Source organism: Caloenas nicobarica, chromosome 16 (assembly GCF_036013445.1).
Source record: "Caloenas nicobarica isolate bCalNic1 chromosome 16, bCalNic1.hap1, whole genome shotgun sequence".
Taxonomy (NCBI): Eukaryota; Metazoa; Chordata; class Aves; order Columbiformes; family Columbidae; genus Caloenas; species Caloenas nicobarica.
This window is the reverse complement of record NC_088260.1, coordinates 12,958,716-12,979,945: the sequence shown is the minus strand read 5'-3', so window position 1 is coordinate 12,979,945 and position 21,230 is coordinate 12,958,716. Positions and strand designations below refer to the sequence as shown.

Sequence of the window (21,230 nt, the reverse complement as noted above, 5' to 3'; positions counted from 1 at the left end):
CCCCGGGGCGGGGGGGGCACTGGGGCTTGTCCCCATCGCACGGTCCCGGGGAGGGGCCAGGGTTGGGGTGAGGCTCCCCCCGGCCCCGGCGGTGCTCGGGCTCACGGCAGCTGCTGGGTGAGCGGGAGGGTGCACACGCGTGTGGAGGTGTGAGGGTGCACGGCTGCACGCCTGGGTGTGCGTGTGTGTGTCTCTGGCTGGGGGGGGTGTTGTTGTGCTGCTGACGGTGCCCGTGTCTGTCCGTCTGTCTCGGTCCCGCTGTCTGTGTCACCGACTGTGTGTGTGCCAGCGCGTGTGCCCGTGCGTGCGTCTCCGTGTCAGTGTGTCTGTGTGTGCCTGGCCGTGTCCGTGCGTCTGTCTGCCTACGGTGGCTGTGCAGCAAGCCCCCCCACTCCAGCCCCCCACCCACTGCCATGGGGCTGGGGGCTGCTGTGGGTGGCTGAGGGGCCGTGCTGGGGAGCGGGGGGCCGGGGCAGGCGGCCCGGGATCCCCCCCAGCCCGATGCCTGCAGTGCAGATCATAAATCAGCGGTGGCTGGAGCGGGCTCGAGGGGCCGCAGGCTCCCTGGCACCCAGACTGCCTGGGCAGGGAGCAATGGGGCTCCCTGGCCTTGTGGGGTCCCTGCCAGCCCCCCAGGGCTGTGAGTGGGGTTGCCTGTCCCCCCCGTCCCCCTTGTCCCCCTTGTCACGTTGGAGGCCGGCAGCCGGGCAGGGCTGGCAGGCAGCCCGTGCTGCCAGGGCTGCGGGCACAGCGGCCTTGCTGCCTGGCGGCTCCATGGGGACAATGGGGACAGTCCCCCAGCCGCCACCCAAGTGGCAATACTCAGAGCGACCAGCGCTGTGGCCCTGTTTTGCAGGTGACACCGCTGTCATTTGCCACCGGGACAGTTGTGGAGCCACCGAGGATGTAGGCTGAGTGGCGGGACGCGAGGAGGAAGAGGACAAGGAGGTGTCTTGGGGACAGCACCGGGCTTGTGTGTCCCCAGCACCATTCGCAGCCACTCTTGAGCTGACACAGCCCAGGGGCTTCCCGGTGGCTTTTTGGAGCCCGAGCCAGCGCCGCGGGGAGGAGGAAGGGCCGAGGAAGCCGTGCCGGGTGATGGATGGCCCCAGCCCGGTGCGGCAGTCCCGGAGGAGCAGGACGGGGCGGCTGGGGCACGGCGGAGACCTGGCTGGCAGCACCCGCCCCTGCAGAGCCCCACAGCGTTTGCTCCGGGTGATCCCCGCGTGGGGCTGAGCCGCTGTCCCCTGGCATGGCACGGCAGGGCGCGGGGGCCATGCTGGCCTCCAGTGGCCTGGGCTTCCCACCCCAAAATCTGGCCCGGGTAGTGGTGTGGGAGTGGCTGAACGAGCACGGGCGCTGGCGGCCCTACTCAGCCGCTGTCTGCCACCACATTGAGAACGTGCTGAAGGAGGACGCCCGCGGCAGTGTGGTGCTGGGGCAGGTCGACGTCCAGCTGGCACCGTACATCATTGACCTCCAGTCCATGCATCAGTTCCGGCAGGACACGGGTAAGGGGCTGGCGCTGAGCCGGGAACACCATTCGCCCACCTGTCCTTCCATCCATCCTTCCATCCATCTGTCCATCCATCCCTCATCCTTCCATCCTTCAATCACCTCATCCCTCCTTCCATCCATCCCTCCATCCATCCCTCCTTCCATCCATCCCTCCTTCCATCTATCCATCCATCCATCCATCCATCCATCCACCCATCCATCCATCCACCCACCCACCCATCCCAATGTGTATCTATTTATCTGCCTGTTGTTCCATTCATCCATCTGTCCATCTGTCCATTTATCTGTGCATCTATCTCACTGCATATCTGTTTGCCTGTCATTCCATCCTTCCACCAATCCACCATCCTTCCATCCCTCCATCCTTCCATCCATCCCAATTTATCTCTACCTCTCTGTCACTTCATTTCTGCATCTGTCCGTCCGTCCATCCATCCATCCGCCCGTCCATCTGTCCCTCCATCCCATTGCACGCCTCCTCCCCTCTATCCATCTGTCCCTTCCATTCCTTCTCTTCTCCCTTCACCCTGCTTGGCTCTGCTCCCCCTCCACCATGGACCCCAGCCCTGGAGGGATGCGTCCCAAAGTCCCTCCATCCCCGCTTCCTCCCTGTGGGGTGCTGTGGTGGGTGCTGTGTCCCACTGGCCACCCATCTGCCCCACAAAGAGACTCCATCTAGGGTCCCCAAGGAACAGGGGAGGCCCGAGTTTGTGCACTGGGAGCTGTGGTGGGCACTGGGCTGGTTGCAGCCGTGGTGTTTGGTGCCTGCCGTGCTGCGGCACGCATCCAGGCCACGCGTCCTCGGGGGAAATCAAAGCCGGTCCCACGCCGCCACTGAGCCCAGCCCCATTAAATGTGTCCCCGTCATGGTGTGACCCATTAAACCGGCACGTGCCAGCTGTGCCACAGGGGACTTGCCAGTTCGGGTGCCATCCTGGCCACCCCTGCATGCCTGTCTGCTGGGAAGCGCGGGGCTGCCGAGGGCAGGGGACCTGCCACACACTGGGTGACACCCCCGGACTTGCTGAGGACACACAGGGGCCATCCCAGAGCAGGACCGTCATGTCTGTGCCCCGCTACCTGGCCACCAGTGCCACCGTTCCCAGTCGCCGGTGATGGGAAATGACCCTGCGTGGGGATGTGGCTCCTGTGATGGGCTGGAAACCGAGATGGGGACTGAGCCAGGGACCTGCCACCCTTCTTCTGCCATCAAACCTGTCTCTGCATTGGTCTTCAGCCAGTCACAGGCTTGGCAAGGGGCAACTTGGCACCCGCAGCCCTGAGTCAGCATGGCCACGGCCACCGGCACGACCCCACCGGGCAGCAGCTGCACTGACTCAGGGCTGCGGGTGCCACCGGGACACCCTGGCTGTCCCCATGCCAGCTGCTGCCAGCTTTGGCCAGGACCTGTCCTCTGACAGCAGGGACCTGGCATTGCATGCCATGGTCAGGGTGCTGGGTGTTCCTGGGGGACACGTGCCCTGGTGGGGGACACAGCTGGGTTTGGAGGTGACATATCTCTGCTGAGAGCAAAACGGCTTTTCCTGGGACCTTGCTGTCTCCAGGGATGTCACCAGAGGGGATGTGGCCATCTGTTTGACCCCATCCCATAGATCATCTTCAGAATCGTCATCTCTGTGTGTCCCATCCCTGTATCTGCCTCTGTTCATCATCTCTGCCCTGTGGCCTGGGGACAGCTGGGTTTGGGGGCTGCCAAATGTCTCTGGGGTCCCACTGTGCTTGGGAACATGAGGGTCACCTGTGATGAGGGGGGTCCTGGTGCCCGCTGTGGCCTGGGACACGGATGGTGGGCAGGAGGCTGGGGCGATGAGGGACTTGGCCTGTGCCATGCCCAGGGAGGGAGAAACCTGAGCCAAAGCAGCGATGTGCAAAATGAGGTGACCCCATTCTGAGAAGTGGGGACAGATGTCCCCTCCTTTTGGCCCTGGGGATGCTGGCTCTGGCCCACAGCTCCAGTGTTGCTGGCGGAGGGGACAGGGGCTGTGGGGCTGGGGGCAGCTGGTGGCCCTTGGTGACCCAGAGCTGCGTGTGGGGTGTCCTCCCCTCATCCTCCTCTGCTCTGCGGCAGTGGCATGGGGCTGTGAGGGGGCAGGGGGATGCGGGCTGGGGATGTGAGTGGGCAGGGGGATGCAGGATGCAGCTGCAAGGGGGCAGCAGGGCACGGGCTGCAGTTGCAAGGACCAGAGGGATGCGGGATGCAGTTGCAAGGACCAGAGGGATGCAGGATGCAGTTGCAAGGACCGGAGGGATGCGGGATGCAGACGCAAGGGCCAGAGGGATGCAGGATGCAGTTGCAAGGACCGGAGGGATGCAGGATGCAGTCGCAAGGACCGGAGGGATGCGGGATGCAGCTGCAAGGACAAGAGGGATGCGGGATGCAGACCCAAGGACCAGAGGGATGCAGGATGGAGATGCAAGGCCTGGCAGGTGCGGGATGTGGATGTTAGCAGGATGCGGGATGTGGGCAGCTGGATGGGGGACACGGACGTGAGCAGGCAGGGATGTGAGCACAAACAGGACGCAGAGCACGGGGTGAGCGGGCCATGGGCAGGAGCAGGCAGCCGGGTGTGGGTAGGAACCCTCAGTGGGGCTGTGGATGAGGCAGGGGCAGTGGTGCCAAGCGGTTCTGGGGGGTGAGCAGCTCCTCTGCCTCCCCCGCTTCCCGCGAGGCCGCCGGCAGAGCTGCCTCAGCACCAGCCAGCAGCTGGGGCCGAGCTCTGCTGCCTGCGATGATTAATGACCGTTATTAGCGTCGTTAATCGGGCTGGGCAAACGGTGCTGGCGAGGGGATAGAAAAGCACCACGCTGCAGGGGCACTGCCAGGACCACAGCTCAAGGGGGGGCTGCGATGCCTCCCCACCAGAGCTTCAGAGGGGGCTGTAGCATCCAGCTTGGTCACAAACAAGCGTGAGGGGTCAGGATTTGGCTGTGCACGGGGGACAACGCCTGGCTCCCATGACTGTCAGCGCTGGCCAGAACTGCAGCAGCTGTCAGGAAACCCTCCTGACCTGGAAACGTCCCCCCCGCCCCAGGGATGGTGAGGGGGCCCAAGCCAGGGGGGTGGAGATGAGCCTGGAGCAGAGTGATGGAAAAAGGTACTGGGGGCCGAGAGCAGCATCGCCCTTCCCACGGCAGCCGGGGCTGTGATCCCAGAGCTGTGATCCCGGTCGGTGGCCAAGCCGCCACCGCTGACGGAGGCTTGTTGAGCCGCATGAGTCCCCGGGGAGGCGCAGCCCTGCAGACACGATCGATCCATCGCACGCTGTGTCTGCGGCTGCTCGGCACGGGGAGGCGGGTGCTGATGTTGGGGTCTGATGGCCGTCACTCCTCCTGCACCCCAGGGTGCTTTGGGGAGGGTTAGAGCAGCTGCTTGCACCCCAAAATGCCTATGCACCCCCATCCCTGAGGTGTGGATGTCGCATCCGCCACAGTGGGTCACAGAATGGCTTGGGTTGCAGGGCCCTCCCCAGCTCTCCCAGTGCCCCCCCTGCCATGAGCAGGGACATCTGCACCAGCTCAGGTTGCTCAGAGCCCCGTCCAGCCTGGCCTGGGATGTCTCCAGGGATGGTTCAGCCACCACCTCTCTGGCCAACCTGGGCCAGGCTCTCACCACCCTCAGTGTGAAAAAACGGGCTGGGAAAAAGGACATGCACACGTACATACAGGCACGAGTCTCTCTGCTGGCACCTCGGGGTACTGGACCCCATGGGTGCTCACCCCCCTGTCTCCCCAGGAACCATGCGCCCCGTCCGGAGGAACTTCTATGACCCGTCCTCAGCCCCGGGAAAGGGCATCGTGTGGGAGTGGGAGAACGACAACAGCTCCTGGACGCCCTACGACATGGACATCTGCATCACCATCCAGAATGCCTACGAGAAGCAGCACCCCTGGCTGGACCTCTCCTCCCTGGGCTTCTGCTACCTCATCTACTTCAGCAGCATGTCCCAAATGAACCGGCAAACCCAGCGCAAGCGCCGGCTCCGGCGCCGCATGGACCTGGCGTATCCCCTCACCATGGGCTCCATCCCCAAATCGCAGTCGTGGCCGGTGGGGACCAGCACGGGGACACCCTGCTCCTGTCCCCAGTGCCTGCTGGTCAACAGCACCCGCGCCGCCTCCAATGCCATCCTGGCATCCCAGCGCCGAAAGCTCTACCCGGGGGCCGTGCGCCAGAGCAGCACCTTTGCCGGGGCGGCTCTGTGGCCAGCGGGGACGGGGACGGTGGCGGTGGCGGGTGGCACGGCCAAGGGCGAGGGACTGCGGGTGCCCGGTGGGGCGTTCGCCCCCAACCAGAGCGTCCCTGGTGCGGCACCACTGCCCGGGCTCAACAACCTCAACCGGCCCGGCACGCAGCGGGGGGGTGGACTGAGCACCCGTGCCACCGTCCCCCCAGGGTAAGCTGGCTGGGGGGTGGCCAGGGGAAGGGGACAGCTGTGGTGTCACCGGGGCTGTGGGCACACAGAGCGGGGGGGGAAAGGGAGGTGGAGGCACCTTGTCCCCTGCTGTCACCTTGCACAAGCAGCCACAGCCCTTCCCAGTGCTGTGTCACCTCCAGTCCCAGGCACCTCACCCTGGGGACATGGTGGCAGGGGGGACATCCTCAGCAGCTGGCTTGTCCTGGAGGGGCTGCAGTGATTTGTGCAGCGTGGCGTGCTGTGCCGTGCCAGCTGGAGGATATGCAGTGCCTGCTCCCAGGGGACCTGTGTCCCCACTGGCCAGCATGGGGTGTGTGACACCAGCTCATGGCCCGGTGCCACCAGGCAGGTCTCCGGCTGTGTCCGCCACATGGATGGGAATAACTCACCAAGGGGATGTGGGCGGCTGAGCAGGGATGAGCAGTTCTGGCACCCACGTCCCCTCGGTGGGTCACCTCTGGAGCTCTCTGCACCAGGCTGGCACTGGCTGGAAAGCCCCAGTGCTGCTCACTCAGCCCAGATCCAGCTCTGGGGTGCTCAGTTGGGGCTGCCCTGGAGGGGACTAAGCAGTCACAGTGGACAGGGGACAGCCTGTCCCATCCCTCCCAGCTCTGTGCCAGGGGGAAGGATCTGACCCCGGTTTGGGTGCAGGGGGGGCAGGTTTGCTGAGCCCCCGGACAGTCCCAGCGCGTTTCCTTCCCCTGCTGACGTGCTGCTTTCGCTTCCGCGTGCCGGGCGCTGGGCCAAGCCGTCCCTGTCCCCATCACCGTCCCTGTCCCCATCCCAGCACACAGGCCACATCCTGCACATCCCCATGGACAGGTAGGAGTGGACCAAGAAGGTGCTGGGTGGGTCGGGGGGACCCTCCGCCACTGTCCCCACCTTGGCGTGGGTTTGGGCAGCTTTGGGCATGCGAGGGAGACACCCACAGCCCCGGCTCATGAGAGGCTGAGCGCTGCCAAAATCACCGTGATGGATGTGCGCAGGGGAGGTTTGGAGTCGGGGAGGGGATGACATGGCTGGCGGGGGCTGCTGTCCAGATTGCTAAACTGGGGCAGCCCCCCAGGTCAGGAGAGTGCTCGGGCACTGTGCAGGGCTCCTCTGTGGGGCTTGCGTCCTTGTCTTCTGTCCCAGTGCGTGCCCCGTTCCTTCCATCCATCTGTCCGGCTGTTCATCCATCCTTTCTTCCATCCATCTATCATCCATCTGTCCGTCCATCCATTCTTCCTTTCCTTTCCATCCATCCATCCTTTCTTCCATCCATCCTTTCTTCCTTCCATCCATCCATCCATCTTTTCTTCCATCCATTCATCCATCCATCATCCATCCATCCATCCATCCATCCACCCACTTGCCTGGACACACATCTGTCCATCCCCCTCTCCCTCCACCCCTCTCCCCACCCATCCCTCCTTCTTTCCATCTGTCCACCCCACCCGTGGGCACAGCCACGTCCATACCTGTGCGTACAAACCTCCAGCTCCCACCCACATCTGCCTGCAGAGCCAGCTGTGCCCCCAGCCTTGCACGCGTGGGTGCACACCCAACACCATGCACACATGGGTGCACACACCCAGCGGCGTGCATACACCACTGCACACACCACTGCACACACACGTGCACACCCGGCCATGGCTGCACACGTACATGGGAGATGCCCTGGGTCATCAGGCACGAGCGGGCAGGGGGACACTGTGCCACCACCCTAAGGGTCTTGGTGCTGGCAGCCCTGGAGGGTGGGGGAGTAGAAGTGATGGCCAAGGTGATGGGTGAGGTGACAAGGCACAGGGACAGTCCCTGTGGGGGATGCAGGACGCAGGATATGGCTGTCAGGATGCCCCGCTGGGCCACCCGCCCTGGGTCAAGGAGGACAAGGTGCTCCCAGTACCATTGGGTCCCCAGGGATGGACACATGGCACTGGGTGACAGCCCCACGAGACAGGACAGGAACCCCCGTGGCTGGTAAGGGGACACCCTGGCCCATGTCCCATGAAGAGGACCCTGCCCTGGGGACATGCCATGCACAGCGGGGGACAGTGCCAGCCCTGCCAGCCCCTCTGAGCCCCCTCCCATCTCTGCACAGGGTCCCGGCCCTCCCGGTCAAGAACCTGAATGGCACCGGCCCCGTCCACCCCGCCCTCGCAGGTAAGGGGGTGACACTGGGTGTCACCATCAGATGATGTCCTGGGGCTGAGGGGTTGGAGGGGCAGGGCACAGCGGTGGGGCATGGCCAGGAGGCGGGAAGGATGGACAGACATTGGGTGGACAGACAGACAGCACCTCTCCCCCGGCGCAGGGATGACGGGCATCCTGATGTGTGCTGCCGGGCTGCCTGTCTGCCTGACCCGCGCCCCCAAGCCCATCCTGCACCCGCCGCCCGTCAGCAAGAGCGACATCAAGCCTGTGCCCGGTGTCAATGGCATCTGCAGGAAAACCAAGAAGAAGCATCTCAAAAAGAGTAAGGACCCACCGGTGGCCCCGTGTGCACCCTTGGCCATGCTGGAGGGGAAACTGAGGCACGGGCGCTGGTGCCACTTGTGGGGGTGGGACTCCCAAGAGGTTTGCCTGAGTGTTTTGGGGTGATGCCTACTGCTCCTCCGTACCATGTGCTGGCACCCCCTCCTCCTTGTGCTGTCCCCATCCCGGTGGCGGGGCTGGCAGGGGTTTGGGGACACCGTGGGCAGGCTCTGATGGCGTCACCCTCTCTGCCCGCGGCAGGCAAGGCCCCTGAGGATGTGGTGCGGCGCTACATCCAGAAGGTGAAGAACCCCCCGGATGAGGTGAGTGGGGGCTCAGGGGCTGCTGGAGGTTCATGGGGCTCCGGGGACGGTCAGAGAGCTGGGGGTGATGTCCCCATCCCACCCTGTGCCCCCCAGGACTGCACCATCTGCATGGAGCGGCTGGTCACCTCCTCCGGCTACGAGGGCGTCCTCAGCCAGCGCGGCATCAAGCCGGAGCTGGTGGGCAAGCTGGGCAAGTGCGGGCACATGTACCACCTGCTCTGCCTCCTGGCCATGTACAACAACGGCAACAAGGTCAGCTGGGACCCCCCTGGGGGACACCCTCCCCGCGGTCACGCGTGCCCTGGGTGGGTGCTGGGGGCCTGGGTGCTGCCCCTGATGTCCCCCCGGTGCCGGTGCAGGATGGCAGCCTGCAGTGCCCCACCTGTAAGGCCATTTATGGGGAGAAGACGGGGACACAGCCCCCCGGGAAGATGGAGTTTCACCTCATCCCCCACTCCCTGCCGGGCTACACTGACTCCAAAACCATCCGGATTGTCTACGACATCCCCACCGGTATCCAGGTGAGGAACCTGTGCCTGCCGCCCCGCGGACCCCCTGCTGGGGTGGGTGTCCCCACCCGGTGCCACCCGCTCACCCCACTGCCCTCCCACCCAGGGCCCGGAGCACCCCAATCCCGGCAAGAAGTTCACGGCACGTGGCTTCCCACGGCACTGCTACCTGCCCGACAACGAGAAGGGCAGGAAGGTGAGTGGAGTGTCCCTGGTGGCACCGGGGTGAGGTGGGGTGGGATGGGATGGGAAGAGAGGAGAAGAAGAAGAAGAAGGAGAAGAGGGGAAGGGAAGGGAAGGGAAGGGAAGGGAAGGGAAGGGAAGGGAAGGGAAGGGAAGGGAAGGGAAGGGAAGGGAAGGGAAGGGAAGGGAAGGGAAGGGAAGGGAAGGGAAGGGAAGGGAGGGAAGGGAAGGGAAAAGAGAAGAGAAGAGGAGAAGAAAGAAGAGGAAGAGAAGAGGAGAGGAGAGGAGAAAAGAGAAGAGAAGAGAAGAGAAGAGAAGAGAAGAGAAGAGAAGAGAAGAGAAGAGAAGAGAAGAGAAGAGAAGAGGAGAAGAGAAAAAAGAAAAGAAAAGGAAAGGAAAGGAAAGAAAAGAAAAGAAAAGAAAAGGAAAGAAAAGAAAAGAATAGAAAAGAAAAAAGAAAAGAAAAGAAAAGAAAAGAAAAGAAAAGAGAAAAGAGGGAGAGGAGAGATAGAATGAGACGGGATAGATGGGATGGGATGATGAGATAGATGGGATTGGGTGAGGAGTAGAAGAGATGGGGTGGGAAGGGATGGGATGGGAAAGGCGTAGCAATGCCAGTGTGGGGCTGGGATGTACCACAGGGAAGGGTGGCACGATACAGGCACTGTGCCAGGGCTGAACCCCACACCCTGGGGTGCTGGGGGCCATGCCGTGCCAGGCGGGAGGAGGGTTGGGGATGCCAGGTGGGCAAGCGATGGCTGTGCCCACCCGCCGCAGGTGCTGAAGCTGCTGATCGTGGCCTGGGACCGGCGGCTCATCTTCACCATCGGCACCTCCAACACCACGGGGGAGTCGGACACAGTGGTGTGGAACGAGATCCACCACAAGACCGAGTTTGGGTCCAACCTGACGGGCCATGGCTACCCCGACCCCAACTACCTGGACAACGTCCTGGCCGAGCTGCTGGCCCAGGGTGTCTCCGAGGCCACCCTGAAGGACTGAGGCAAGGGTGAGGGGCTCCCCACCACCTTCTCGCCCCCGCGTCCCCTCCTGTGCCACCGCCGCCCGCGCCGCTTCGCTGCCGATGCTGCAGCCCTGCCGGGTGGGCTCATCCCCCATCCCGGGCCACCCGGTGCCACTTGCCACGTGTCCCCGTGTCCCCCCCGCCACTGCCCCGGTTTACCCCGCTCCCGTGGCAATAGCATCGTGGGCTGGTGCTTTTCTTTTTCTACCCATGGCCTCTTTGCGCGTCAGCCGCCCGTGCCGCCCGCCGCTGCCCCACGGAGCCGCGTACAGCTGGTGCCGTGTGTACATCTCTGTGTTACAGAATACACCCCGCGCCGGGCCAGTGTCCCCGTGTCCCCACCGTGTCCCCACTCGGCTCCCTGCACCTCCTGCCTTCCCGGGGTGCTGGGCGGCGTCGCCCCAGGATCGGTCCCAAGGGTGGGTGTTGGTCCCTCCCTGCGGGGATGCTGGGTTGGGGGGGGGGCGGGACTTGGGGCACCCCCGTGGACAGAGGAGCGTGTGTGTGTGTGTGTGTTGTGCTGGGGGGGTTCAGTCTCGCTGTCCCCGCACATGGGTCCTGGGTGGGATGAAGGGGGAAGCGGGGGGCGGCGGGAGGGCGGGGGGCAGAGCTGTAGTCCCAGCCGCGGCCTCCGGTGTACAAATGGCAGGCGGCGGGGCGACGGGATGACTCGGGGCCGTTGGGGGGCTCGGGGGCAGCCCCGGGGCGCCCTCCCGGCGGGCGAAGGTGTCGTGGGCGATGTCCAGGTCCCGCAGCACCGCCTGCAGCCGTCCCGCGACGGGCTCGCCTGCGCCCCCCGGCAGGGTCAGCGCCAGCCCCGGCACCCACCCCTGGTACCCACCCCCAGCACCCACCCATGACACCCATCTCCAGCACCCACTCCCGGACCACCCGCTACGTCCCTCTATGTCCCCACCATGTCCCCCCATCCCAGCCCGTCCCACGGCCCCTCATCCATCCCCCACCCCCAGCACCCCACGACATGGACAGACACTGCTGGGGGTGCTTGTGTGCGTGGGGTTCGTGGGGATGGGGGGGTGTTTATGGGTGGGTGGACGTTTTTGTGGGTGTTGGGTGTATTCCGGCCGTTCCGTGGCACCCGGGTGGGTGCCAGTGTGTCCCTGTGTGCGTGTGCACCCACGCATGCACCCGCATGTGCGTCAGCGTGTGCACAGCTGTGCGCGGGGCTGAGTCTGAGCGTGTGCATCCAGCTCAGCCTGTGTCCATCCCTGTGTCCCTGTGTCCATCCCTGTGCCCCTGGCTGCATGTATTTGCTGTCCCCTGCTGGAGGGAACCAGTGGAATGCTGGCCGTGGGTGTGGGGTGTGTGTCGGGGGGTGTGCATGCCTGTGCATGTGTGTACATGCATGTGTGTGCGTGTGCATGCCTGTGCAAGTCCGTGCGCGTGTGTGTGCATGTGTGTGCATGCAAGTGCAAATGTGTGCATACATGTGTAAGTACGTGCAAGTACATGCCTGGCTGTGCATGCAAATGTGGACACGTGCGTGTGTCTGTGTGAGTGTGCGTGCATGCATGTTGCAAGTGTGTGCATGCCTGTGCATGTGTGTGCTGCCTGTGTGAGTGTGTTCATGTCTGTGCAAGTGTGCCTGCGTGTGCAACTGCGTGCATGTGTGCTTGTGTGCGCGTGCAAGCGTGGGCACGTGTGCATCTGTGCATGCATGTGCAAGTATGTGCATGCATGTGCAAGTGTGTGCACGCATGTTCAAGCATGTTCATGCATACGCAAGCGTGCATTGGTGTGTCCCCAAGCAGGGGCTGCCCCAGCAAGCACGCCGGGGTGCAGATTCCCCATCACCCCCGCAGGGCTGCCCGTACCTGCCTGCCCTGGGCCGGGGGGCTCATCCTTCACGCTGTCCTCAGGACCCTCAGCCGCCCTGCAGGAGAGGGACCCTCAGCACGCTCCCCCCTGCCCGCAGGCACCCCCCAGGGTCCCCCCCAACCTCACCGCAGCCGGGCCCCTGCCTGCCGGAGGTGCCGGTAGAGGGTCTGAGCCGCCGCCGCGGGGTCCAGGGGGTCCCTCCACTCGCCCAGCGCCACGGTGCTGTGGGTCCGACTGCACCCGGGTGCTGCCAATGAGAGCCACAGCGGGGGTGTCGGGAACCCCCGCACGCCCTGCCTGGGGGAACCCCCACCCTGCCGGCCTTACCGGTGCAAGCAGGCTGCAGGCAGCAGGTCCAGCGCCCGGCGCGGAAGGTGCCTGGGTGGCAGGTGGGCAGCATGGCCTCGTTGGCACTGCTGGCCCGTCGCAGCGCCCAGAGCCACTGCCACAGCTCCTGGGCACTCTGCGGGGACAGGGAGGGAGGATGGCGCCGCGCCAGGCACCCGTGGGCACCCTGCACTGGGAGTCACTGGCGGGGAGGAGGAGGAGGGCGGAGGTGGGGATGGACGATGCTGATGGGGCCCCTGGCAGGGATGGGCACCAGGGCCAGGTGACAGGGAGTGACAGTTTGATGGCAAAGCTGCCCAGCTAGGACCTGGTGGGGAGATGGCACCGTGGGAGCCAGGGTACCCCAGTGACCCCAGTGTAAATGGGGCTGGGACCCCAGCTATCCCAGTATAGACAGGGCTGGTATCCCAGAGACCCCAGAACAGATCCAGCTGGATACACTGACCCCAGTACCCCAGAGCTGGTATCCCAGTGACCCCAGTACAGATGTGGCTGGATATCCCACTGATCCCAGTACCCCAGAGCTGGTATCCCAGTGACCCCAGTACAGATGTGGCTGGATACCCCAGGGATCCCAGTACCCCAGAGCTGGTATCCCAGTGACCTCAGTAAAGCCAGAGTAGGATACCCCAATTTTCCCAGTACAGCCAGGGCCCAGACACCCCCTTGACCCCAGTACAGCTGGGGTTGGCCACCCCAGTGTTCCCAGTACAGCTCATGCCTGGGTAGAGCTGGATTAGTGACCAGGACCATTCCCATTGTCCCCACAGGACCGTGGGGTGCCCCATAGCTGGGTGCTGGGGAGGGGGCTCCCGGGGCACTGGGGTGGGGGGGTTCCTGGGGTGCTCGGGGCAGGGCTGGGGGGCACCCACCTTGCACTGGATGTAGGTGGTGTGGAGCTCCCCAGTGCCGTCCTGCGCCACGATCTGCATGACGTGCGGGTGCTGGAAGGTGCCCTCGTCAACCCTCTCCACCGCCCGCATCTGCGGCACTGGGATGGAGCAGCGCTCCTGGGGAACCCAAAACACTGTCACTCACTGCACCCACATCCCTGGGACACCCCACACAGGGTGGGCATCACAGGCAGCACCCACCTGCCACTCGGGGGACTTGGAGTAGGTGAGGGCCTCGCTGCTGAGCCAGAAGTACCTTTTCTTGAAGGCGAAGCGGGGCAGCAGCATGGCCCCCCGCACCGTGCGGGTGTGCAGGTACCCCTCCTTGAGGGTGGCCGAGGGCTGGAAAAGTGCTGGTGGCATCGGCTCCTCACCCGCTGTGGCCATGGCACAGAGGCAGTGCTGTCACCCCATGTGCCACCACTTCCCCCAGCCCGAGGATGCCCATCCTTGGCCATCCTGGCAGCATCCGCACATCACCGAGCGTGTCCCCCTCCCCGGGGATGCTGCCAGGGGGCAGCACAGATGATGCCACCCCTCTGTGTTGGGTGTTGGGACAGTGTGCCCGCTCACCCTCGGTGCTCTCCACCGCGACCAGGCTGTCCAGGAAGGCGGTGACACGGGTGACGCTGGGCAGCAGGACGGCGTGCAGCGGGGCCATCCACGGCTCCTTGCCCTGCCCCAGCTGCAGCCCCAGGTTGCCGATGCTCTGCAGAGCCTGCCCCACACCGGGAAGAGCTCATGCTGCCGTACCCCGCCGTGGTGTGGGGACTGCGGGGGGGGATGCCACTCTGGCTGCTCCTCTGCAGCTCTGTGCTGTGCCCAAGGCGCGGTGGCACGGCCTGGGGATGGGCAGGGCTGGCCCCGAGTGGTGTGGGAAGAAGCGTGTGGCATGGGGACAGGAATGACACTGCCCTCCTTGGGGTCCCCATCATTCCCTGGGGTCCACGTCCCTCCCCTGGGTCCCCATCTTTTCCAAGAGGTTTCCATTCCCCGCTGGGGTCTCCACCCCTCCCTTGGGCTCCCCATCCCTCCCCAGTGTCCCCATCCTTCCACAGTGTCCTCATCCCTCCCCAGAATCTCTGTCCCTCTCCAGTGTCCCCAGCCCTCCCCAAGGTCCCTGTCCCTCCCTGAGGTCCCTGTCCCTCCCCGGGCCCCCCATCCTTCCCCAGGGCTCCCATCCCTCCCTTGGGTCCTTATCCGTCCCCAAGGTCCCCATCCCTCCCCAGGCTCCCCATCCTTCCCTAGTGTCTCCATCACTCCCTGGGGTCCCCATCCCTCCCAGGGGTCTCCATCCTTCTACAGTGTCCTCATCTCTCCCCAGAGTCCCCGTCCCTTCCAGTGTCCCCATCCCTCCCCACACCTTGGCGAGCAGCAGGAGCGTGCGGCCGGTGCGGGGGTCCGCGTGCTGCTCCCGGAGGCTGAAGAGCTTCGGGGTGAGGACAGCGGGAGCGAAGAAGCGGAGGAAGAGGAACCCACTGATGGCGAAGTACCGCACCTCCTGGCCGGGGACGGGGACAACTCAGGGCTCAGGGTGGGGGTCCTGGCGGTACACGGACTCCTGGCCCCCCCACGTGTCCCACCTCATGCTGCTCCGAGGGGAAGCGCTCCTCCACCCGCCTGCGGAGCTGCTTGAATGCCACCCTCATGAGGAGGGGACACTTGTCCACCGAGCCCACGATGGCATCGACGATGTCCCCCAGGTAGCCCTTGAGCAGCTCCAGGCTGCTCTCCCGCACCTGCGCCTCTGACAAGGACCCCTTGAAGGAGATCCTCCTGTGGGGATGCCACCAGGTCAAAAGCCACCAAGGTGACCCATGGGTTCAGCAGCAATGGGAGACACTGGGCCAGGCACCATGTCCCCTCAAACCGTCCCCCCGCACTCGCCTGCCGCGGCTCAGCTCCATCTTGCCGGGGTCCAGCTCCACGTACTTCTTCTCCTCGAAGATGCGGTTCACCACGGGCTTCAGGACCTCGTGCAGGTAGGGCAGCCCCACCACCTGCAAGGGGTGGGAAGTCGCCGGCGTTGTCCCCAGACTGTTCCCACACACCCTGCCTGGCTCTGTGCCCTGGCGCCATCACGGGATGGCACAGCGGGGACATGGCCAGTGTAACCTCCCGTACTCACCTTCATGAACTGCTCCATGGACTTGGAGGCCAGCGAGTTGGAGCGGAACAGGGTGTTGGGGTCCGCTGAAAGGGCACAGAGGCTGTGGTGAGATGGGCATGGGGCGATGTCCCAGCTGGCCCCATTGTGCCAGACCTTGGGGACATGTGGCACCTTTCCTGCCTCCCCTTTGGTGGCCCCACTCTTCTCCCTATGGGGGACCCTGGTACCCCAGTTTCCCAGCTGGGGGGGGTGCAGGTGGTGCCCCCAGCCCTGGCACTCACTGGTCCTGGCCAGCTCGCGAGTGACAAGATAGTCCAGGAGGGGCACGGCCAGTCCCTGTCCCAAGAAGATCTTCACCAGCTTGGTGGCCACGTCCTGCCGGCTGTCCCCTGAGGTCACCTCCTCCAGGATGGCCAGGGCCATGCCAGCGGGGGGCTGCGGGGAGGGCAGGGTGGGCACAGGGCGGGTCCCACACCGCGGTGGTTCCCACCTGCCCCACGAGGGTCCCCCCACCCTGTAGCACCCACCTGGCCAGGGCAGAGGACGGGCTCGGTGAGGAGTTGGATGAGGGGCTGGTAGTACGGGGGGGGCAGGACCGTGTCCTCCTCCAGCCGCACCGCCAGCCGCAGGGCCCCCAGCTGTCCCCTGCAACAACACGGCGGGGGGCTCGGCTGCATCCCGCGCCCCCGGATCCTTCCCAGGGGGAACGCAATTTCCCATGCATTATAAACGAAAACCGTTTCTGAAGCTGGCTAAACCTTTCCATTCAAAGACACATTTTCAGGTTTCTTACAATTTTGCAAACCTTAAAGCTCAGTTTAAGGATGACATTTTCTAGGCCAATAATCCTCATCCCTATTAAGCCAGGAATACAAACACTTTTGCCTTAGCAGGACCCTCATCCATGGCTGTTTCTGGCTATTGTTGGCCCCATCATTTAATAATATTCTATGCTCATTTTCCCGGCTTTTTGTCTTGCAGCACACTCCCATGCATTTTGAAAGGGCACAAACAAGATAGTGTTCATTAAAGAGGGGAAAAACCTGAATTTTTTAAAGTGTTTGTGCTTTGCAAGTTGAAAACAAAATACTTTGAATAGTTCATGCTTCTAATGAAATATATAGAGCCTGGGGAGGAGCTGGTGCTGCCTGCGCTCACCCGCGGTCCCTGGCGCCGCTGGGGAAGGGCAGGAGCTGGAACCAGCCCTTGGTGGGCTCCATGCAGATGGTGTCCAGGGGGAACTCGACCTGGGGGGACAGAGGTCTGATTGGCGGGGACACATGTGCCAGCACCCCATGTTGTACCCCGCTTCCCCCTGCCAGTGGGGATCCCTTCTCAGGGGAGCCCAGCACCCGCAGGGGGTCTGGATGCGGCACTGGCGGGTGCACATACCCCTGTTCCCATCCCTGTGGTCACCCAGACCCCGACACAGGGAGGGGATGGGTGCGGAGGTGTCCGCGGGGTCCTCACCCGTCCCAAGAAGTCATTCTTGCCCACGATGTCCCAGTCCCACAGCTCCACGCTCAGCACGGCCTCCCGCGGCTCGCCCTCCGCCAGCTCGAACTCCAGCACCTCGTCCCAGCGCGGGAAACGGGTTTTCTTAATCACCTGCTGGGGACAGGGATGGGTGGCCATGGGGGACAAGGTGCCTGAGCCTCTGGGTCCCAGCACCCAGCACCCCGACTCACGGCTGTCTCCAACGTGTGTCCACAGCACAACACCCGGGCGAAGGGGTCCGAGGTGCCCGAGGGGTCCCGGGGGGCCAGGTCCCTGTGGGGAGGTGGGGGTCAGCTGGGGTGCAGTGGGCAGGAGACCCATCCCCGCCAGCACGGTCCCTGTACCCCAGTGTCTCCTGTTTCCTCTGGCTTGCTTGGGCACAGCAGGCACCCGTGGGGCACCCATGGGACACGCTGGGGCGATGCTGGTGAGAGTGGTTCCCCATTCCCCAGCACTCCTCCCCAAACCCCCTCCTCCCCTGGTCCCTGGGGGCCACATGGCACAGTGTGTGGGGGCTCTGCTGTCCCTCTTGCCTGTCCCCATGGCCATCCCGTTGCCTTGGTATCCGCTTTGGTTGCCATGGCAGCGGGATGCTGCTGCCTCTGCTGCCTGCTCTGCTGCCAGCAGCCTGCCCAGCTGGCACAACGTGTGTGAGCACATACGTGTGCACACGCACATACACACGCACAAGCACGCAGACACATGTGTGCACACCCCCCGCCCCGAGCAAAGTAGAAGGGCAGGCTGCACTGTGCCTCAGTTTCCCCAAATTTTGAAGCCAAAGGGGAGAAACCTGGTGCAAGAGCCAGCTGGTCTGATGGGGACTGTCCCCAGGTACTCCAGGGCCCTCTGGGCCACCCATCTATGCCCCTTGTCCCTGTCCCTGAGCAGAGCTGGCAGTGTCCAAAGCAGCTCATTCCCCACTGAGGCCCCATGGCATCATGACACATGTTGGCATCATCGGCGTCCCCAAGCAGGAGACAGTGAGGGCCTTTCTTGGTGACAAGCGGGAAGGATGAGCCCTGTGCCACCACCGTCCCCATCCCCTCCCCTCCTCCCACTGCCCAGACCCCACCAGCCCAAAATAAGACCCTGAGGGTGGCTGTGCCCCCATTGTGCCCCGCCAGCCCCCCCCCCCGACCTGGCCTCAATGAGGTGGCAGCGCAGCACCCGCGGGTGACCCTGCTCGGGGACCCTCAGCTCCAGGTGGATCTCGCCCTGCACCTCCTCATCGGGGTCCACAGGCACCAGGCTCAGCCAGCTGTCAACACCTGCCGGGGGGGGACAGGGTGGGCAGCCCATGGTGCCACGTTGGACCCCCAGCCCCCCGCTGTGCCCCCCACTCACCCCGCGGCTCAGCCGAGATCTGCTGGCGGCTGAGCGAGACTTTGCCGATAACGTCGTCCTGCCTGCCAGCGCAGAGACACGGCGGGCGCTGAGGCCACCGGTGGGGACATGCCACCCCTCGGGGGGTCCCCGGTGCCTACCCCCGTTGTCCCCCTTACCCGATGGTGTCTTCATCCAGCACGTAGACGGCAAGGCTGCGGAAGCCATGGGGCAGGCGTAGGGTGTATTCCTCCCCCCAAAAAGGGTTCAGGCTCTTCCACACTGTGGCTGTCCTGTGGTGGCAGAGGTGGCTGCACCCCTCAGGGACAGCACCTGTCCCCCCGCTGATGTGTCCCCTCCCCAGGGTGGCAGGGTGTCCCCCGTACCTGGCCACCACCTCGTTGTCCACCTTGACCACACAGTAGGGATCGCTGGAGCCAGACCTGGGGAGGGGGATGGGGGTGCTGCAGGGGTCAGCTCCCCACCTGGGGTCCCACCCATACCTGGGGGTCCCACCCATCCTCTGGGGTCCCACCCGACCTGGAGGCTGCTGCTGCGGGGGCTCAGGGGGCCGGATCTGAGCAGCACTTTAAACCCCAGCCCCGGGAGGTGAGAGGAGTTGCCAGGTCTCAGCCCAGCCCCGCAGCTGACACGGGGATGGGGACAACACCTTGTCCCAGCCCCCGCTGCCCAAGCCACCGCCCTGCGCCCCCCCCGTGTCCCCCACACGTGGGTACCGTGTCCCGCCAGCGGCACAGCCAAGCCCCAGTTTCTGTGGCAACCCCCAGTGTCAGGCTGACACTGGCCTGGCCCAGAGCCCTTCCCAGGCTTAACCCCTTCCGTGGGGGAGGACGGGCTGTAGGGGACAAGGGACAGATCCAGGGCTTTCCCCTGCAAAGCCCCCTCCCTGCTCATTTACAGCACCGGGGGCTGCCCCCGACGCGGGATGCCGGAGCCCCGAATCCCGAGCTGCTGGAGGCAGGGGATGGCGGGGGGCGAGGGAGGGGACCCCAGCCCACGTCCCAGCCGCGGGCGGGGGACAGACGGGAGGGTCCCGGCCGTGGGTGCAGGGGGCGATGTGGCTGGTTAATGAACGGCGTTAAGCAGCAGGGGTACCCCAACACCCCCCCGGCAAGCAAAGCCCACGGTCCGGCCGCTCTGCCAGGGACAGGCAGGAAAAGCTGGGGGGTGACAGCTCCCGACCCCCCCCGGACGAGAGCGGGTCACCCCGAGCCTCTCTGCAGCCCCAAGCTGGGTTTGGCGTGGCACCGGGCAGCTCATCCCTGTGCTGGTGGGTCCGGATGGCCCCGCCGTGCCCCGACCCCCCGAATGGGGCACCCAGCGCAGCACCTGCCGGGTGGGGAAACTGAGGCAGGGGCGGCCCCGCTGCCCGGCGCTGGCAGCCGCCGCGGTGCCAGGCTGGCACATCCGGAGCAACCGGCGCTGCCCGCTCCGCCGGGGCGGATCTGTGGGCAGGAGCAGGCAGGGGGGCTCCCTGCACCCCCCCGGCTCAGTGCCCCTCCCTTCCAACGGCACGGATGCCCAGCAGGTATGTGGGGGTGCGGGGGGCTGTGTGCCCCCAAGTGCTACCCCCGCCCTGCTGGGGGGGATGTTTAAGGGGTTGGGGGGCTCATACCTTTCAGTGAGGGGGGGACTGAGGGGGCTGGCAGTCCCCTGTCACCCCCAGACCCTCTCCGATTTGGAGTACTGGGTCCCTGCCAGCATGGGTGCAAGCAGGGACCCCCAAAACCTCAGGGAGAGCTGAGCACCCAGGGCTCCCAGCCCTCTCACCCCCCCGCCACATCTCCCAGGGTGGGGGGCCAGGGGAAATTTGGGGGGTGAGACCCCCCCGAGCCACTCACACGTCCTTGGCGGGCAGGTCCTTCCCCTCCACCACCCGGCAGTGCAGGGAGGTGGTTTTGGCCATGCCGGCGAACTTCGGCGTGGGCACCTAGGAGTCCATGGGGGGGGACACAATGGGTGTGCTCCGACCCCCCCACACCCCCGCTGGGGCTGCCAGCACCGGCCTTCTCCTCCTCCCCAACCGCTTCTTGCTCTCGCTTCTTCCTTTTTCCTCTTCTCGATTGTTTTTCTCGCCGCTTCGCTCCCACCTGCGCCCGAGCACAAAGGCAGCTGGAGCGCGGGCACGCAGCAGCGGGCGAGCTGGGGGGCCTGGCCGTGTGCCACCAGCTCAGGGGACATGTGGCGACCTGCCGGTGGCCACAGGTTGCCACTCAATGGGGGCCTTTCCCCCCCGGGTACTGGTGACCACCAGTGTGGGTAAAGTCTCTCGTGTCGTAGCAATGGGGAAACTGAGGCACGGGGCCATGGTGGGGTGTCAGCCACTGGAGGGTGGTGGCTTGTGTCCTGTCACAGCTGAGTGGCTCAAGGGACGGTCCCCAGGGTGGGGGGGCTCTGTCTGTACCCCAACGGGGTGGTGGGTGCCACGGGGAGCCTGATGTGAGCCTCGGGGTGGGGATGCAGCGGAGGATGCAGCCAGCTTGGAGGGCTGCTGGCACAGCACCCCTGAGACCCCCGTTAGATGTGTCCCCCATCCTGGGTGTCCCCCCCTTTGCAGGGGACACCTTGAGCCAGACACCGGCAGATCCTGGGTTATTTTCAGGTGCAGCACCACAATGCTCCCCGCGTCCCCACGCTCCCCATATCCCGGCTTTTTGCACTGGGGACCCCAAACTGGGATTGGGGGATGATCAGTGGGGGGGACGTCCCCTCTGTCCCCACTGCCCTGTTGGTGTGTGCCCCC

The 21,230-nt window shown here is 64.9% G+C and overlaps 2 protein-coding genes across 2 annotated transcripts; one reads left to right on the top strand and one right to left on the bottom strand.

The window, feature by feature from the left end:
* Positions 1-1,252: 1,252 nt before the first annotated feature.
* DTX1 (deltex E3 ubiquitin ligase 1) lies at positions 1,253-10,431 on the top strand. The gene is made up of 9 exons (XM_065646794.1): positions 1,253-1,511; positions 5,273-5,933; positions 8,038-8,099; positions 8,251-8,412; positions 8,673-8,734; positions 8,831-8,989; positions 9,097-9,258; positions 9,353-9,442; positions 10,207-10,431. The coding sequence occupies exons 1-9, from the start codon at positions 1,253-1,255 to the stop codon at positions 10,429-10,431; spliced, it is 1,842 nt and encodes a 613-aa protein (XP_065502866.1).
* A 552-nt stretch (positions 10,432-10,983) lies between these two features.
* On the bottom strand, positions 10,984-20,393 carry RASAL1 (RAS protein activator like 1). The gene is made up of 21 exons (XM_065646677.1): positions 20,329-20,393; positions 18,853-18,909; positions 18,646-18,759; positions 18,488-18,549; positions 18,282-18,411; positions 17,332-17,413; positions 17,114-17,251; positions 16,802-16,890; positions 16,171-16,288; positions 15,925-16,078; positions 15,662-15,726; positions 15,421-15,533; positions 15,117-15,309; positions 14,897-15,034; positions 14,107-14,251; positions 13,735-13,910; positions 13,513-13,647; positions 12,620-12,755; positions 12,419-12,539; positions 12,289-12,347; positions 10,984-11,240 (listed from the first exon to the last, which is right to left on the bottom strand). The coding sequence occupies exons 1-21, from the start codon at positions 20,391-20,393 to the stop codon at positions 10,984-10,986; spliced, it is 2,547 nt and encodes an 848-aa protein (XP_065502749.1).
* Positions 20,394-21,230: the final 837 nt, after the last annotated feature.

Bases quoted from the DNA above. Each gene is read 5' to 3' on its own strand.
- DTX1 (XM_065646794.1), top strand. From the start codon at position 1,253: ATGGCACGGCAGGGCGCGGGGGCCATGCTGGCCTCCAGTGGCCTGGGC. The intron at 5,934-8,037 runs GTAAGCTGGCTG...ATCTCTGCACAG, and splicing joins CGTGCCACCGTCCCCCCAGG to GGTCCCGGCCCTCCCGGTCA. The intron at 8,413-8,672 runs GTAAGGACCCAC...TGCCCGCGGCAG, and splicing joins GAAGAAGCATCTCAAAAAGA to GCAAGGCCCCTGAGGATGTG.
- RASAL1 (XM_065646677.1), bottom strand. From the start codon at position 20,393: ATGGCCAAAACCACCTCCCTGCACTGCCGGGTGGTGGAGGGGAAGGAC. The intron at 18,760-18,852 runs GTACGGGGGACA...CTGCCACCACAG, and splicing joins GACAACGAGGTGGTGGCCAG to GACAGCCACAGTGTGGAAGA. The intron at 15,727-15,924 runs GTGAGTGCCAGG...GTGCCCTTTCAG, and splicing joins TCGCGAGCTGGCCAGGACCA to CGGACCCCAACACCCTGTTC.